The 20000-nt window shown below is 37.6% G+C and overlaps 1 protein-coding gene across 5 annotated transcripts in view; it reads right to left on the bottom strand.

Moving 5' to 3' along the window:
- Window positions 1–16232, bottom strand: part of LOC138013105 (uncharacterized) — a 22987-nt gene extending 6755 nt beyond the window's left edge. Inside the window, exons 1-2 of one of the 5 annotated variants that reach the window (XM_068860075.1) lie at window positions 16102–16232; window positions 1088–2624 (exon numbers count right to left, since the gene is read on the bottom strand). In XM_068860075.1, the coding sequence (XP_068716176.1) occupies window positions 1088–2609 (1522 nt within the window). In that variant the 5' untranslated portion in view covers window positions 2610–2624; window positions 16102–16232. The other 4 variants (XM_068860077.1, XM_068860076.1, XM_068860074.1 and 1 more) reach the window with 4 other exon arrangements.
- Window positions 16233–20000: the final 3768 nt, after the last annotated feature.

Genomic DNA, 20000 nt, shown 5'->3' with positions numbered 1-20000 from the left:
CCAAAGTTCACTTTACCCTCGGATCAAAGCGAGTCCATGGGCTAATTTTTTGAAATTGAAATCAGTTATGCCATTTAAATTAGTGAAGATTTCGCACTCAGATTCGCTTATGAAAAGAGGACGAAGGAGAATTCGGGAATGATGTATCTTGTATTTGGATTTAACTGCTGTCATCTCTAAAGTCCACAGGTGAAAACGTTAACAAATTTTCGAGGATAACCATTGAAAAGCGTGAAAAAAAGTCTTAGCTATTGTAACTGGTCCTAGTCAGCCTTTTCGATACTATCAAGAGCCCTTAAGTAGGAGCCTCCATGTGCACTATATCCTTGAGCCAACCTTTGCGCGTATTTTTATATTTTTAGAACTAACCCTTCAGTAGGAAACTCACAATTTGCAGACATTGCTTTTGCAATTTTTGTCTTCTTTTGACAAAGACTTTATTCTGATTGGCCATCTAAAACAATGCGTACAGAGCCGAAGAACTCGCGGCGTTCTAAATAGAAAGATACTCGCAAAGGTTGACTCATAGGCGGCTTGTGGGAGAGGAAAGCTTCTACTCATGGGCTCCTAATACGATACGATACGATACAATATGATACGGTGACTTTCAGTCTTTAGAGAGGGAGACGCAAATAAAAACTTTTACAGTTTTCTAACTTAAGGCCACAGAGGACACACCACAACACTAGGAACTCCATGCCCTGCCCTTTGCGAATAATGTTTGGGTTCCTTTCGGTTTCGATTCCCATACTTGCCGTCACGTGTGGGTTGAATAGGCCATTTCCGAGTTCATGTCTGCCTCCTCTTCAAAGCGAGTCTAAGTTCGAAGTTTTTTACTCATGAAAATTAGTTTTCATTCACATGTAAAGTAGAACTAATTACCATCACAAAAACTTTCTACTTGGACTCGCTTTGAAGAGGAGGCAGACATGAACTCGGAAATGGCCTATTTGTTGGCTCTACTCTCTGGGAACTACTCCTTTTTCCCCCTCTAAACCAACCTATGATATTTTGATACGAGTTGATTTTAATTTGATTTCTGATTTTTGTTGACATTTAAAGGGTTATTGCGCGGGGATTTTTTTACCTGAATGAATTCCAATTCTCACACAAAGTTCATTTTCTTCTCCGTCCCCAGACCGCAAGCTTTCCATTTGTTTAACCAGGTGAAGCGCCATCAAAGCTATTTGTGCCACGTGATTATGTCCGTTTCTCCTCGGAAGCCCAGATACCACCATATAGGCGTCACCAATCGTCTCTACCTTGTAGACATCATATCGATCAAGGTTATTATCAAAGAGCCCGTAGAGTCTGTTTAGCATCTGCGTCACTTCCATTGGGGAGATACTGGCGCATATTTGCGTGAAGTTGACAATGTCACTGAAAAAGACTGTCACGCTTTCAAACTGCTCTGCAGTCACGCTTTTGCCGCTCTTCAACTGCTCTGCAACTTGGTGCGGTAACATTTGATAGAGGAGGGTATCTGCCCTTTTTTTCTCCTCGTTAAGATCTCTTGTACTTTGTTGTAACTTAGCTGCATAAATTTGGATTGTGTAGACGCTGTACACGAATGAAGGCAAAAGTAAGATAACAAACCCAATGACGCAGACTTTGAGAATCCAATCGCTTGTTCGCTCAGTAACGATACCATCGAGTTTATTCAGTATCCTACTTGCACTTTCTTGTTGAACATCAAGTATTGTGTCTATATAATCGGTCATTAATTGAAACCATTTGATACCAGATTCAGCCGAAGCGTTTCGCTTTTTATTTTCAAGGATAACTTTTCTTTCTTCTTCCACCTGGGTTATCAGCGTTCTGTTCCTGGCCTCCAAAGCAGTGTTGTAAATTTGTTTCATCTCTGGCATCAATGTCATGCCTAATTTCAATGTTTCGTTCCCAACGAAATATTGTTCTGCAAACCAAAGGAGTTCCGATGTTCTGTTGAAATGTCCACGACTGAAGTAAGTCCCACCAAGAGCGCGCTCTACTCCAGCTCTCTCTTTTCCTGCCTGAAGCATTTCGTAAGCAATAAATTCGGTTGGGAAATCAACGTCCGACGTAACTACGTTTTCAAAAGACCTCTTGAAAAGATCTGCTATGAGAGTCGAATAAAAAGTAATCTCGGCTTCGATCGAGCTGTTCTGGGCATTGTGTGATTTGCGATGATTATTTAAGAGCGTCATAAAAATTTCTTTACTCTCAAACTCGTCTCTTGCAAGCTCTCGTGGCCAATCATCAAGAGTTTGGGCCCGTGTGTCCGTTTCGTTCTGCACCTCAAGAACCTTCGCAAAAACGCTTTCTTCCCCGCCAGAGCTCACATAAAGAATTCTGGTGCCGCGCTCAATCTGCAACCGATGGACAAGTTTTGCAATTTCAATGCTCAGCCTAACACCCTTCTGAAGGCTTTTCATTCTTTCTGTATTTTGACCCGCTTTGATGATATCCAGCGTCGTGAGGATTCCTAAACCAGTTATGGCAAACAAACACATTATGGTCATAACTGCAATGCGAAATCTCCTTCTGCCTCGACTTATTCCTGTTGCCGCGGTGCTTGACTGTTTCCTGGTGACATCTTGACGTGGATCCACTCGAGCTTTCGTCAACATGGCACAACCTCCGTCCTAAAAAAAGAATAAAGTTCATACCACCTGTCATAGGATTTCTGTTGGTCTTAACTTTGTATCTGCATGTGATTTGAATTTTCTAAATTGCTAATTTAAATTGCACCGATTCGGCACAGTTTATGTGAATCCAGAGATTTTTAACAGAAGAAAAATTACTTCGTTTGGAAATATTCTATTTTTTTTTGCTAGTGACGAAGTCATAGAAGGAAAACGAAGATGTCACATTTACCTCTGTCCACACAAGACTGTGATAATAAGAGCAACCAGCTAATCTGAGTTTTGTCGATGCTAGAGATAAAACACAGCAAGGACCAATTAGGTCGTCTCTGCTTTTTTATAAAAACTCACAATCAAAATAATCACGTCCACGGTGCTAACAACGATATATAGATGATTGATTTTCTTGTCGCGATTAGCAGGCACAAACAAATTCCAAGGAAAAACTCTTAAGGTACAGGAAACAAGCCCATAACACCTTGATTGGACTTAAAACAATTTTCCCCAGTGGAAACGACAATCTGTGAGCGAAAAAAACCCTACATTTCAACTAAAAAAATCAATCATACTGAAGTACATCGCTTTCAGTGATGATGCAATCTTTGAATTCGTTTCTGTTTTTATAACTGAATCGCTGCTGGTTTAACTGTGCTGAATTTTTCTATTTTATACATCAATTGTAAATAGAAATTATTTCAAGAAAACCATTAAAATACAGTTGGTGGGGAAATAAAAACTCAGATGATTAATGTTTAGAGTGTTGTTTCATGAAGTTACCTTGTTTTAAGCTTCTCTGAATTTCAGTCGTTTCTTTGGTCATTAACTCCGAAAGATAGAAAAATTCCAATCGGAACGCAATACTTCAGAGTCGTCGAAAGCGTGTTTTAATGTACTGAATAGAGTTGTCATGCGCGAAGAACTTATCATCTGCGGTGACATCTGCGGCAAGAGCCGTCTATATTAAGGATTTAAGATTTTCGCCCGCAATTATTACACACAATTTCCCTTTCAAAGCGCAATCCTCATCATAAATTGGACTGAAACAAGGGTATAACTGCTGCTTTTCCTTCAGTACAATGTTTTCCTGGTTTTTCAAAAGGAAGCGATTTTTAATCTTCTTTCTTGCTTGATCAATGACTTCTTAGACATCGCAAAATGTTATCTTAATCCAAAATGGGAACAAACGTTGAACGCTCAATTTTAAAAGAAACGCTCACAAGCAGCCAAGGAAAATATTATTTAATCTACTTGCTGTAGGCGCTATCTGTAGGCGCTATACATTATTATTATCTGTTGTATTGAATAGCTTTCCAGTTTACAATTTGTTTTGAAGCTCGCTGCGGACAGTGTCTAGGCAACAGTTCCTGGACTAAAAAAAATGTGTTTTTCATTGTCTTAAACTGTAGAATGTTTTGGTGATTTCACACTTCTGACAGTTGGTTAGCACTTTAGTAACATATTATTATTATTACTATTATTATTATTATTATTATTATTATTATTATTATTATTATGATTTTTTTGTTTCTACTAAACTTTCAGTACTTCAAATTTTACACAGAATATGCGGAATTTACAATTCAAAGCGATATTCTTGACTTAAGATGGACAGTGTCTCTACTGTGTGGAAAGTCAGTTGAAGGAATAGACTGCTTTCACGATCTCGCAGTTCTGTGAGATTACCCATTTCTGGCATCGTCTAATTAGATTGTTTTTGTCCTTAATACCTATTTTATCCAAGTCAATTACAAGCTGCTTATAATAGCCTGCTAAGAAATAAAATACAATGTTGACTTGTTTTCCTCCGTCACCCATGAATAATCTTTCTTGCTTCTCTATCAACTGCTCTCAGTTCGGTGATAGGCCATTATTGGGTCCACATCAAATAGTTAAGCACGGGAAGTGCGAAGTGATTGGTTACTATTACTCGGTTAACATCGGAAAGAGGACTAGATCAGATTACAGACAGACGTTGAAGCAATGGTTGAAGGTAAACCTTTGCTGCACTCTCGAGGGCTAACTTCTCGTCCTGTTTCACTGTTTGACATACTCCAAGGAACTTACGGCTTGAACCTTCTTTGATACTTTGAGCCACTGACGTCTGATCGAGTTTAAGACCTGCTGCATCAAATACACTAGAACACCTCTCTTGGCATGAATAGTATTGCACTTCTTCGAGTAATCCAATATCATTCATTGCTGCACTTGTGGATCTTAGGACTGTGTTAAGCTTTGTTTGCGACGATGAGAAAACTTTGAGATCATCGATATACAGTAGATGAGTTATCTTCATACCAATTGGTTTGGATAGCTTATGATCCCTCTGTTGCATTAAGTAGCCACGCTACTGGATTTAAGCCGAGCGTAAATAGACGTGCACATAGCGCATCGCCCTGAGGTAGTCCTTTCATAGATCGAATTTTGCAGGAGGTCTCGGTTCCACACTTTGTTCTAACAATGATCTTGGTGTTCCAACTCTTTAGTAGTTGCTTTATTACTCTGCACAACCAACAGGGGAAACGATGTTCATCCATACTTTCAGCTAACCATTTATGATCGGCAGTGTTATAAGCTTTTTTCACATCTACCCACGCCATACTAAGATTTCGATGCCCTCTATGGCAATCCATCGTAACCATTCGATCTATCATAAGGTTGTCCGACGTTCCACTGCATTTCGCCTTTGCACCTCCTTGCTCATTCTCCATCAGTTCATCCTCAGTCCTGTGGTTGTCTATAGGATCTCGTAGACACGAGGTAAACCATTTGTACATGTTATTTAAACACGTAATTTTTACGCTGGTTTTCACTTGTGAATTCTCCAGACTTCGGTATAAGTCTAGTCTTTCCTTCAGAGAACCAAGCAGGATAATCATCAGTGCTCTCAGAAATAGACACAAAGGCCTTAGCCGTGACACCCTCATGAAGTACCTTTGCACGTTTCCACCAATAGTTAACGAGTTTATCTCGACCCGGAGCACTCCAACAGGCCTTTTGCAACAAACGATCACATGGTACAAAATCTGCCATGCTGGAGGGCAAGCTCATTATTATTCCCCCCACTGGGACATTTAAAAAAAGGCAAGTCAAGTTTGACTAGTTCAGGTCTCTTTGTTTTAATGTCCCAGTGGGGGAATAATAATGAGCTTGCCCTCCAGCATGGAGGATTTGTACCATGTGATCGTTTGTTGCAAAAGGCCTATTTCGTTTCTTCGATAAAAATGAAGATCTTTACAGCCTGTGTAGTATGAAGGCCCCACGAATCATCAGAGGGTGGGGGTACCTTTTTGGCAATCGCCTACCTAATGGGTCGCAACCATTTTACATCTTCGTTACCAGTCCCACTTTTCTCCCATAAATCCATCCAGAAGCTACATGCTTGATCAACGTTCTCAAATGTATTGTCTCCGTTATCGCCGCTGTCATTGTCCCTTACAAATTTATGTCGACCCTCTTCACCTTTGCACAGTGTACCAAACCTTGAGTATACACTCCTTGCGTCCTGCTTGAATTGACGATTTAGGGATCTCGCTTCGTCTTGCTTCTTCTGTTTGATGTAATTCCCCTTCAACTTTCGTAGCTGTGACTTCTTCTTTTTCATATAGTTTACGAGTTCAGCAGAAGAGATTGCTCTACATTCTTCTAACAATAATCTTCTGTTCTTCCCTCCTTTCTTTGTCAACTTTCTATTTTCTCGTAATCGCTCCAACTCCGCCTTTGCAAATAGATATCATCTTCCTGAGATCCATAGCTCCATATTATTATTATTATTATTATTATTATTATTATTATCACTTCTAACTTGTAAATAGCAATTTGTTTGGAAAATGTTACTAAAGGGATTATTATTTTATTATGTAAAGATTATAGCTATATTTCAAATTCAAACAATATAGCCTAATTGAGAGACCACCAAGAATTTTGTTGGCCCCTTTCACAACTTTGTTTTTATCATGAATTTTACTCAGTCCTGATAACACTTTTCGGATTATTGTCTCCATACCATGGTCGCTTGTGATCACTTTCTTCATTGAAACAATAGGCTGAGATTAGGTAGTGGTAGTAAGGTCGTAGCATTTTGTCATGACGTGATGTGTATAGCGACTGGGCTACCTTTGGGCATGCGCTCATTATATGGGTGGCAGTCTCTTGCTTTTGTGAGCACATTCCGCAAATTCAAGTCATCTACGTGCTGCTGTAGTTTGGTCTTTTCATACGTCTTAGTTGGTAGGAGCTGTTGTCGTAGGTTGGTATTCACGATGTCAGTATGTTTCTCCAATTTATTATTATTATTATTATTATTATTATTATTATTATTATTATTACTATTTTCCCCTGAAACGATTACAACTCTAAATATTACAACTGTTAATGCAAATTGCAAACGGCCTGATTCAAGATCTGGTTGTCCAGATCTCGAATTACAAACCGACAAAAATTGGCTTCTTGTATAAAATTACTCAGTCCCTCGTACAAGCTCTCACATTACTGTTCTCGACAAGGATTCACTCTCGCAGAGTATTGGCCTCAACATGTCATTTGCTAAATCTCTTGCGTTTCTTTCATTCGTAATTATCGTTTTTATTCGTCACATTGCGCTGACATTGAGTCTTTCATTCCTCCTCCTAAACACCCTATTACTACTGGAACTATCAAGATGGTGGTAAATCCAGCTTGTCTTTCTCTAAGTTAAAACGCTAATTGCTGATACTTTCGTTAACTTTTCGACTACTTTCTCTGGAACGTTCTTTTGGCTTTGGACATGCCATATCCACTACATATATCATCCTTTCTTCTCCATCCTCAAGCACCAAATCAGGTCGTCTCGGTGATTCCGTCTTTCTTTGATTGAATTCAAAGTTCCAGTACATTTCCTTGTTGCCTCCTCGAACCAAATCTCCTCGTTCCCATTCGTTATTGTTCTGTTCATCAATCGCAATACCCTTTTCTTCCGCCCACTTCTTTGCCCGGCAGTATCTTCAGTGCTTTGTCATGTCTTTCAGTGTAGTGTTTTTCAGCCAACACCCTACACATCCTGACAGTATGTGCATCACCATTTCTTCCCTTTATTCTCATACCCTGCATTTCTCTGACTCGATACCCTGCTCTTTTTCCAGCCTCTCGTTTCGACCATCTGTTCTTGCATTGAAATAATTGATTCTTTGGATCATTATTGCCTTTTGTTATATACCTAGACTTTCACTCAACAAAACGAGCACTGTGATTGGTTGATTCTTGGTCACGTGCCCCTGATCAAATTCAAATGTATCCCGACCGGGATACAATTCCGCAGTTGTTGCCCGCTCCGGATGTTTTGCTGCGATTGTTGAAGGAAAAGTCTAAATATAAAACAAAGCACTTAATGTCTGGTCCATCGAGTCCCTCGAGTCCCTCGAGTCGACTTCGTCTCGGGAAACATCAGGACTCTCGGGAAAACAAATCTAACTGTTTCCCTTAGGACCATTCATTAAGTGTATATTGTCCACCAATGGCTTTTTCTATCCTTTGAATAAGACTGGCTTTGTATTTTCTTCTTCCGGTATCCTTCTATTCTTGTTGTCTCTTTTTTCTGCTTCAGCTTACTCTTCAATTCCTTCCATTTCTCTGTCCACGGTTTCTCCATCTTAACATTGTCTTTTCTCATTTCATCCTGGCAGAACTCTATATTTCCTATGGTCCTTACATACTTGTCTACTTCACTCTGCATGGTGATCCCTTCGCTACAATCTTCCCTGTTTCATAATTTCTTGATCCACGGACTCGTTGAATTTGCCATATAAATAACACGCAACTCGTACTTTGGTTATTATTATTATTATTATTATTATTATTATTATTATCAGCGAGATCTGGTCTCCGGTATATTTTTTAACGTTTTCTTAAAATTCGATGGATTTCAGGCTCTACGTTCTTTTCAAAAAGATTCTCATGATAATGCAATTGTTCGAAAATCCTACCAAAAATGGTGAGATCCTCAGCTTACAGAGATATTCGCCTCGTGTTATACTTAACATGTTTAAAATCATGAGGTTATTTTAAACATTGCAAAAACAGAGTCAAGCATTTGCTTTCGAAGTCTGCTCAAGCAAAGCGAAATACTAAACCTTCATCAATCAATTTGGAACGAATATTTCAAATATGAGAACAGTTTTTTTGAAATTAGACCCCTTACACAAAATATGTATTTCGCCCGTCGACTGTTTAGCCAATTTAAAAACAGCGTATTCTACTTTAAAATTTCTATCTTTTCTCTTCAGTCTCTCCATGACAAATTACTTTTATGACCGACTGAGGATGTCAGATCTTCATTTCCTTTTGTTATGAAAGTTATCTTCTCATGCAGCGCAAGATTAAAATCACAAACTTAAAGATCTTTCGAACGATACACAAGGGAGAAATTAAAGTTCAGGCAATTTTAAAATTTGTTACTAAAATTTTAAGGGCTAATAAATGCTCAGTAGCTGTTCCCTGGTGATAAAAGAAAAAAAGGATTTGATGAAGTAAGATTCGTCAAGATAAAACACAAAACTTTTCTCACCGTGCTTGCAATATTTTCTTGAAAAAAAAAGGGCCTATCTCACGCTTCCTTTGTCTAGGCAAAATAGGGTAGTTCTCTCTTTACATACGGGCGCTGATCTTAGTCGTTAACGTCTTGCACCGGGATATTGGCTCGGGTATACAGACATTTATTAGGTAGGTTTTTGTTCAAAAAGATGTGATTTATTGCTAATCTCATTGTCTATGTTTTTACGCTGTGATTGGATCTTCGTAAGCAGGTGATCGCAACTTTAAAGATGCTCTTTTATTTATGTTTAATATCTTTGAGATGTTCCCCAGTCAGCTCTTAACGCCATTGTTTTTCAAAGTTGAAAGGCTTTCAATATTTTTATCTCTGAGAAAACACGTAGGACACATATATAGTCTTAAGGTGGGAGGGAGTTTCTCACCATATCTTCAGTTGATGTATTTTTTCTTCGCATTGGTGTTAATAGTTGTTCTTTTTCAAAAATCCATTAACATGTATCAGAAAAAATGTTGATCATTTTTAATGCATGATTTGGGAGATAGGATAACAAGTCTATACAGGAGGGTTCAAAAATAAAATCGGTTGATCTTCTGTAGGCCATCTTATATTGAAAGCAATTGACTTCCTCAAATTACGAGGAAAAATGGATTTGCTATTCTCCGTGACTGAGTTTACCGGTTCCCAGAAGATTACAGCCCCAGCTTGATATAAATTAAAAGTCAAAATTCATACAGTGCGGAAGATAATATTCTTTTCTTTTGCGAAAAAAGAAACACAAATTAGAATTTCAGATATTGTTTACATACCGGTTTAATGTATTTTTTACGACGTACTTTTCAAAATACTAAACAAACTTTTTTTCCACTGAGCAAATAAGTTCATGGATAATGCCGATTAGCAATTTTTTAACTCTTTTCTACAACCTTAATTCTGCCATAATGAAAATGTTTTTTATTGTAGCATTCGAGTGCCACTTTTGAAGAAAGTAATTTTTGTCTTTTTACTTTGTTTTTCATTGAAGCTCATGGTGATAGCTGAGCGGATTAGAAACTATACTTAACTCTAACAAAACGATGGCAAAAACTAAATCACCGTCACGTTTTCGTGTTTTAAGGATCTCGTTTTCATCTCCGGCGTGGAAAGGGCTTTAATTGTTTCACTTAATCCGTTCTTAGTTTGGGAATCAGTGGAATTTCTCAGTAAAAGCGCAAAGTGGACAGGCTGTGACATCAGGAGCTCATTATGCCTTAAAAGATGGGGATATAATTAAGATCTTTCGCACACTTGGTTTTCCTGATTTACACCATCTACTTTATTACCTGATTAACACGGATTGCCCTATCACATCAATATTCCCGGCCAATGATTGCCTCGAAAATTGCCGCAGTACGTTTATCTTAGAAGTCTTGCTTTACGTCTTAAAAGCAAGTAAACACCTCTGTCCATAAGATATGTTTTGCATCATTTAATAGCGTTTATTTTAAGTCAGCCTTGCCAACGACTTTTACGAAAATGGGTTTTTAGAGCGACTTAGTTAAGATAATAAGAGTCTATGTATGTACTACGACAACGCTATCAAATGAATGAAATGTTGATCTAATCCAAAACAATTATGGAGCTAAGTTCTTAACCAATGACATCGCAAGTAAGAAGCTGTAAAGGGTTTCAAGTCCGTGTTCTTGTTAGAACACTAATTTTGATGAATTAACGAATCTCTTTTTGCTACAGCAAGGTCTTCCGCTTGTAAAGTGAATTACCAAACAATAACGAGTTCTTTTCATTAAAGCTAATTGCTTTTTGGTGTTATTTCAATTTTTGAAGTAAGTGGCTGATTATAAATGGCTTGTTCCCTTGTATCGACGAAGGCTCAGATTCCGAATAACTTTCACGAAGAGGTGAAAAGGTATTCTATTACTTGCATTAGTTAGTTCGACAGTTGTTATCGCTCTATAAAATAAAAATAAAGCGTATGTGCGCCTTGAGTCAGCCATTACGTTTAAAAGTAATGGTCATAGAACAAATCCCACTCCGCTGCGCGGTCGTCCGATCGCGATTTTGTTATCACCTGTATAATCTCAGACCAAGTTGGACGACACGGAGTCCTATTACCTTAATCATAAAAATTACAATTTCCGGAAAAGACGAAGAGCCAAGTTATGAAAGAAAGGGAAATTTTTCATTAAAAGACTGACAAAGGAGGCGCAAATTGTTTAATATCGTCGCTTTTAAAGAAGAAAGTAAGCCCCAATTACTGTCTCTGTGGTGATTGAAGCCAAGGTTGTTTTTGGTTGATTTCAAGTACAACTTTGAATATGATTGGTTCATTGAACTGTCCGATAACAAACTGCCCAATAACGAACTATGCGATAACAACTTGGTAAGTGAATTGGTGGAAAATAGGAGTTTTTTTTAAACCAATAACAATCGAGAAACTGTAATTTTTATGATTACCAGTAAAAGAGACCTTTCCACGTTTTTTCTCAAACTCATTAATTATTCATGCGTCACGTACATGAACCATGATACCCAATGAACACTCAGATGAAAATCTTAAGGGTTTTGATCTGAGATCAAACATGGTTTCGATCTCAGATCAAACACTTGCATTTTAATGAGCATTTTTCAATGACTAATTAATCCATCAATGAACGAAATGAGATATGAAATCAAATAAAGCTATGATCCTCGCAGTACTTTACTTACATCGTTAACAACAATTCCAAGAATGACCTTTGATATAATTAACCTTGATTTTCAGAGACGATCGACGAAATAGGGTGAACCCTTGAACGAGACGATTACAAAGACTATAACTTTCATAGCTGTACATTTTTATTGAACAAATGATAGCCATCCACCTCACCTTCGATCCCTATTATCAAGAGGATTCAACGCCTCTTCACCATTCTTCTCCTCCAGATAGCGTCGGATACCACAAATTATTCCATAAACGGCCTTGGGTGGATATCTCTCCCCTGACTTCTTGGCCATTTCCATCACAAACTTGCTAAGGCAGTAATTCAAGGTTACTGCATCCATTTCTTCAGTGCTGGTGGTAAGCTGTGCGACCTTGTGTGAATCATAGAATTTAAAGAGCCCTCCTGGATATACTACAACCGACCGAGAAATTTGCCATTCTCCAAAAATTGTTACCGCCCATTTGTTCTTATATTTGGTTGACGACGGAATACGCGGCTTTTTCGATTAACTCGCGTTCTTCGTAAACCGTTTTCGTTTCCCTAAATCTAGTCTCTCCATCAAAACAATTAATCATGCACGTTAACGTAATGTTACGGAAAATGGCAAAATTGCATAGATGCATAAATTATTGTTCCTTCATTTGGGGAGAAAAATGGAAAAAAGGTGTATCACCCCATATTTTTCATTGTTTCGTTTGAGAAGTCATCTAAAAAAGTCGTGCTTCGTGTTTCATCAGGGATTCCAATCACCTCGAAACAATAAAAGCACTCGGCCTGTGGCCTCGTGTTTTCGTATTTCCCGGTGTTTGGAACCCCTGATGAAACACTCGCACTCGTTTCTTTATATGTTACTTCTAATCCAGCATCTTAACGAGCGAACACAGCTTTGTTTACACTAACAGGGAATGTTCCAGTTCTGTTCAAATTTAGTGATTCTCCGGCAAACTTCAAAGCCGCGTCATACATCCATCCATCCATCAACGTCATCAAAAACCCTTCGTATGTCTCTTCAATTCCGGCGGACTGGTATCAAAATGTAAGGACTAATCCGCACCTTACTCCTTGTCGTAGTATCTTTCTTTTCATGAGATATAGTTGATATTCAAACCTTGCTATTTTTATTTCTAAGTTGTATGGTTTAGATATTCATCTCAGTGGTTTCTTTGATCTTAGTTTTTAAAAGCTCATCCCACGCTTGCTTTTTATCTGTGATCACGCAGGTGCTGTTCGACCGGTGCATGTTCTTTGATTAAATTAAGAGCTGTCCTTCCTTGTCGCATTAGCGTGTGCGAGATGAAGGAAGAAAGAACCAGTACTTTGCGGAATCATATACCGTCCATACCAGGGACGGGGAGTTTAGCCGGCCCGAGCGTCGCTTACGCCTGTCCTGTTGGTGCCAAGCTAGGAGGAGAAATGACGGCAGATCGCTTTCTTACGCCAGATCAGTTACCACTCCCAGTGTAGTTTCCAGCAATATAAATCCGAGTATTTATAGCAACTTTGTCCTCCATAAGGTACACACATTACGAATTTGCTCAGTACCTTTCAATTAATTAATCATTTTCTAAAATAAATCCTAATCACAATTTTGCAAGATTAAAGCAAGATTTCTATCAAGCATGCTTAGAAAAAAAAAGTTAAAACCTTACCATTTTTCTATTTCCAAACACAAAAAGGCGAAACTCCTGAATACATGCTGCTGAACAGCAATTATTTTGTCTTTTCGTCATACTACCAAAATGGCGGAAATGACATAATGCAGCTTTCCATTCGACGGAGATTTCCGCTTTGAAATTTCGGATATTCTTTGAGCCTCAATTCAAGAACCAATCAGAGAGTGTCATGTGAGCTTCCTGCATACGGCGCAAATGAAAAAGGCAAATTCTGCCTACACTAAACCCGAGACATTCAATGTGAAATAGTTTATTTAGGATGAGCCAGTCAGTCATCTAGAGCACACTACATATACATATCGTTATACAGTCTTTACAAGGATAGACGTAGACATAATAGGCATGAAATGCGAAATAGGTGTGCCACGCCAGATACGAAAAACCACTAAAAAACCACCCTTTAGATGTGGCCAAAAAATCTGTGGAAACGTATTCCCCATCTAATGCAGTGGCACCAGACCTCGGGGAAGAGGTAAACAGAGTAAACCATAAAATATATGATATAAAATTAAAGGAAGTGAACCTAAGACTGACTGACGTAGAATGATTAACATTTCCCACCAAAACCTTTAAATAGTCCCCAGAATCCCTAGACAATACCCGAGCCTCTACATCGTGCCGTCAGAATAGCAATTTCTGACTGAACGTCAGAAATTCCATTTAATAACAATTCGGTCAAATCATTCAGTGAAAAGAAGTCACAATCAAAGTGATTTCAAACTTTCCGGTCATACCGTACCGAAACGGATTGTTCTACTTGTCTTCCAACCGATGTTTCTAAAATAAATAGGCCACTGCTTCCGAGTTCATGCCTGCCTCCTCTTCAATGCGAGTCTAAGGGGGTATTTACGTGAGACCGAGACGAACTCAGAGCGGAATGAGTTCCAATCCGCCTTGTTACGAGGATTAGAATTACTTTTACTATATTTGTCATGCAATTCCAGACTTTTCTAGAATTATCTTACAATCTGTAATATTCCAGAAAATGTATTAGATGTAACTCAGCAGTTTCCACAAATAGTAGACTTTGTAATACATTATAAATAGCCATAGAACTTTTTAGATGCTTAGAATAAGAGTATAAAAGCAGGCTTATAAAAAATATAAGGGAGTGACTCTCTCCTTACCTGCCGGAGGGCTTACCCTCGTGGCTGGCTGTGATTGAACTTATGCTATGAATGCTATACTGTGAGGAAGCTATAACTATGGTGGAGCAGTGTAACCTTTCACCTTGCTATATCCGGAGAGATGACAGATACGATAGCCGACAATGAATTCAGGGTTCATTATGAAGTCCTCCGTAAGATTTTGTGTACACAGAAAATCCAGTTAGTGGAGAGAAACCAGTGAATCAAGAAAGTCAAGCATTGTGGTCTCTAGTGGGTGGAACTTGGAATTTAAAGTTAATCAAGATTAGTCCATCTATGGCCATGATGATAATAATAATACTTCTATGGCGAAAAATGCATTACAATATATGATCTTATGCGCCTTACGAATACAACTAAATATAAATATAAAATCTAATTATGTAAATCTAAGCTAAATATTCTCAAATTCTATGGTAAAAATGTGTATATATGTACATTATTTATATCATATATAGTAAAGGAAAAAGCAGAAGAATAATAATACTAACGTCTAAAAAAATATATGTCAAATTTAAGAGAAATAAGCCTGTTTAAAAAGATAAGTTTTCAGTTCTCTCTTAAAGATGTTCATATTGTCCTCTACCCTAAGGGAAGGTAGTAAAGTATTCCAAAGCGCTGGCGCGGTGACAGAGAAAGCTCTTTCACCAGTTGTTCTTGCAGATCTTATTCCAGGTCGAACTAACATGTTGCTATCATTACATCTTAAATTATATCTTAAATGGGCTTTATAAGATAACATATCACTAAGGGTGGCGCTAGACCATGCAAAGCCTTGAAAGTCATTAAGATCATTTTAAAAATAATCCTAAATTCAAAGGGTAAACAATGAAGATCTAGGATCACAGGAGTTATATGTGAAAAGCGCGCGGTATTTGCCAACAGCCTGGCAGCAGCGTTTTGAACGCGTTGCAGTTTTCGAATATCGATGGCTGACAAACCATATAATTTAGCATTACAGTAATCAATCCTGCTTATCATCATAGCTTGGACCAAGGTCTTTGCAGCCTTCAATGGCAGATATTTTCTAATACGCCTAATATTATATAATGAATAAACAGCTGATTGACATATCTTGTTTATATGGCTGTGAAACTGGAAATTAGAATCGAACCAGACTCCTAAATTCCTAGCTTCATTTACTGGTAGTACATACGTGTCGCCAACTAAAAGACTATCACTTCGGACTTTCACAAGTTGCTGCCGAGTTCCAATTAACATAAGCCCAGACAGTAAGCCTGCTTTACGAAATGCTTAACTTGATCTTTAACCTGTAATTGTAACGTGTGTGTGTAAAGCAAATCTTCCTTAGAATAAAAATTTCCCAGTAAAATTGTTTCCTTTAAACTTCCACCCAGCATGTTTGCTGATGTAGTTTTCTGGCAGAAATTTGAAGCCACACGTAAATAAAGAAAAGAATCATTCACTTACAGAGTCATACACACAGTTTCCATGGTGCTCTTTGGAATCTGCGAAAACACAAGGGCATCATCTTGCTGAAGATGACGTTTGAGTGAAGTTTCTCACTTAAAAGAGGCCTTCCAAGGAGAGTTCTGTTGTCGCGTTGTCGCTCATTTTCCAATCCACCTGTCGCTAGAATACAAATGTTCCCTAAACGTGCGTAATTTTGGCTTCCTGTAATTTTGTTTAATTTGTATCGATAATCAAATGGTGACGAGCGAAATTAGGGAATATACAATTGTCGCTGTCGCTGTTTCGCGAAAATACAAATGTTCCCTAAACGTGCTTAATTTCTGCGTCCTGTAATTTTGTTTAATTTGTATCGATAATCAAATGGTGACGAGTGAAATTAGGGAGTATAAAGGCTCGGGAAATTATTTGATTTTGGACAAAAGGCGTGTGAAATTATTCCCTAATTTCACGAGTATGGCATTTGATTAGCTATTATTAGTATAACATTGATCAGCTTATAATTGGAGGCAGCGTAATTAGACCAAAGGAAGTAGTTAAGAATCTGGGGGCATGGTTAGACTCGACTCTTTCAATGAATTCTCATGTAAATAATACTTGCTCAAATGCTTTTTATTACTTGTATAATATAAGAAGAATTAGAAAATATCTTTCTAGGCGGTCCACTGAGACGCTTATTCACGCATTTGTCTCAAGCCGCGTCGATTATTGCAACAGCCTGCTCTATGGCCTGCCAACCTATCAGCTTAATAAACTGCAGAGGGTCCAAAATGCTGCAGCTAGGTTAATTTTTCAGGAATCCAAGTACTGCCATGTAAGACCGCTGCTGTATAATCTGCACTGGCTGCCCGTTAAATTTCGAATTGACTTTAAGATATTACTGTTAACGTATAAGGCTATCAATGGCTTAGCGCCTTTTTATCTCCAAGAACTTATTAATCTTAAAGAAGCATGTAAATACAAGTTACGCTCCGACTGTGATGGACTGCTACTAAACCGTGTGAAATTTAAGACCTTAACAACTTTAGGAGATCGATCTTTTGCTGTTGCTGCTCCTCAACTATGGAATTTACTGCCCTATGCGATCAGGAGTAGCCCCTCAATAGCATCTTTTAAAAAGACACTCAAGACATTTTTATTTCAGAAAGCTTTTTCATAATTTTATTAATATGTTTTAGTAGGTTTTATGCAGTTTTATGTTTTAAGCGCTGATGAAAATAGCTATATTGATATCGGCGCTATACAAGTTTATTATTGTTGTTATTATTGTTAAAAACAAAGGAGACTAATGTCACGCATGCGCATAATGAATGGCAAATTCAATTTTATTTGCATTGTGATTGGTTGAAAACCTTCGAGACAGTCTTAGAACGCGGGAAGAAAAGATGTCGACGCTGTCGCTAGTTGTAGTTTTTATTGCATTCACTTTCAATGCTATCTATGCACTTGTGGTACAAATACCGAAAGAAGATGGACAAAAGCTAGAAAGACCTCGGCAATTCCTTCTACTTGGGAAAGTCCTTTATCTCGGATGAAACGAAACAAGCTTAGATCGGCTGTTTTAGAATGATGCGGTGTGCTCAGACTTGTCAAAGAATTGCGCGAAGTTGGAAAAATTTTGCCTTATTTGCAACGGATATGGTCATGATTGAATGTGCAAATCACAATATTGATTAATGTTACGTATTAAAGTAACTGGAACCGGCATTAAAATTTTCCACTGTGGTTTTTTCACGTGGATACCCGCGCTTGAAGTGAATGCAAAACAAATTTGCCAGGTTGACGGAATTTGCGTATGGCGCGTCAGTGGTAAATGAGCTGGTAATCCGTTCAAAGGATGTCACAGCTTAAAATTTATCCATGAATGGAGTTAAGGTAAGTAACGGAAAAACATGACAGAAGAATTTCGTTTGTTCTCCCTTTGAAGCGAATACATTCTATCCGGACGAAAGAGTCATTTTGCAAAATGTCAATCGGTTTATAGCTTTTTCTGTTTAAACCGAACTCTGTCATTAAGAGTACAGGACTTTTGTCTCCGACGTTGGTCCACGAAAAGCCGTCAACAGGTGATATTTTGTGAGCCAAAGATAAGGTTTGACTAGAGATATTCCCGGTAAAAGTGGCACAGCGAATACTGAACCCCGACGTTTCGACTTCTTCGTTTACCAAAGGGCTTTTCTTTGTCGACAAAACAGTGCTTGTTTTTTCCACCATCAAGTGTTAATTTCTCTGGACTAAGACATCAAAAGTCTCTGTATTGTTAATGTGTGATTTTCATACCTTCTGGACATTTTTTTGTCTTTTCTCCTCTTGAAATGTGAACTACAACCGTGTATATTTGACGCGCAACTGAAATTTTCTTACCCCAAATCAGACAATAGCGTCAGTGTTCACGTTACTTTCGGTCAAATCTCAGCAAATATGTCTTCGTCCAGCGATCGTCATTAGTATGGAAAGCACATATTTGTGAAGAATCGAACTGCTTTGAAAGTTTTCCTTCAAAAGTGGCAGGGCGCACGAAAATGCCCTGTGAAAGTAAACCTAATTTCCATCGAAACTTGGCACTTTGTGGTGCGTTGATTCAACTCTGGGTTATATTATTCAGATGCAATGCATTCTTAAATGCAATGTACTGCAAATAAGACTCTTGCTTGTATTGCAATAAATATTAGTCCCAGCTATTAAAAATTATACTTAATTACATAAAAAATGTTTCGTTAGTGTAGTAATATTTACAAATACAAATGCCTGCTTACCACAACTTTGCACTGCACTTTTCGATTTGATAAATTTCTTACTTTAAATTTGAGGGAAACTGTAGTAATTGAAATTTTAAAGATATTTACAAACTGTATAGTAACATTTACATGACAAGTAATCATTGTAAAGTATAATAATTTTGTTCATGATGATTTAAATGATAAGTAATTATACATTATATTTGTAAATAATGTATATTTTAAAATTTTCACTCCCTTGTGTGGCTGCCTTGCATGGGTGTGTGTGTCACTATTTGCACCTTTCTACTTTTGGAATCCCATTTAATAAATAATACAAATATAACAATTGTTTAAACTTTGTACAGTGAATTATTTTACCTTTGTCTGCACATTCAAGTTTTATGAGACATGTGACTGTGTGCAAGGAATGGCAGCAAAAATAAACAAAAACCAGGTCAATTAAATTTTTTGACACACAAAACAGCCATAATATTCAGGTATACCTTCTCTTCAATTTCTTCTGCAAGTTTTTTGCAGTTACTATAAGTTGCCATACACCAAGAATGAAGTAAAAAATAAAATTAATGAACACAAAATGGTGTGTGATGTTCCATCATCCTAAATCAATGTATATTAATTACTTAACACTGTTGGAATCAATATTAAATTTTATTGGGACATATTAGTTATTAAATACTGGCTCAATTACTGATACGGTAATATTATTGATGTACTATATTTAATAATTAAATCCCTTTCACCCCTAAACTGGCCAGAACCGGCCATACTTAGTATTTTACTCATCAATAGGGAACCCCCAGGGGTCAATGGGTTAATTAATAGACTAAAAACATTTAAGATCAATGGCTGCACATTTTGTTCATTTTCATCCTGATTTAGATAAATTTACTTTATTCTCTGCAGTGAGATAGTAACTTACCACAAAAGTGAGCAATGAATATGAATGAGCATGAACTGCCCACATCAAAATTAATTAGTAGTTAATATTGTGAAAGAGTTCTATCACAAAGTCTGCTTTGCCTTTAATTGCCCTTTTAATTTTAAACATTGCACAGAACACAAGACCTGCTTTATGTATTTCCAGACATCCCAATTTTAATTGTACATTTAATGTGGGTGTAATTTACATCTACAAATGGTCAAGTGAAATTTTTACCT

This window comes from Montipora foliosa, chromosome 8 (assembly GCF_036669935.1).
Source record: "Montipora foliosa isolate CH-2021 chromosome 8, ASM3666993v2, whole genome shotgun sequence".
Lineage (NCBI taxonomy): Eukaryota > Metazoa > Cnidaria > Anthozoa > Scleractinia > Acroporidae > Montipora > Montipora foliosa.
This window is presented reverse-complemented; position numbering and strand designations above follow the sequence as displayed.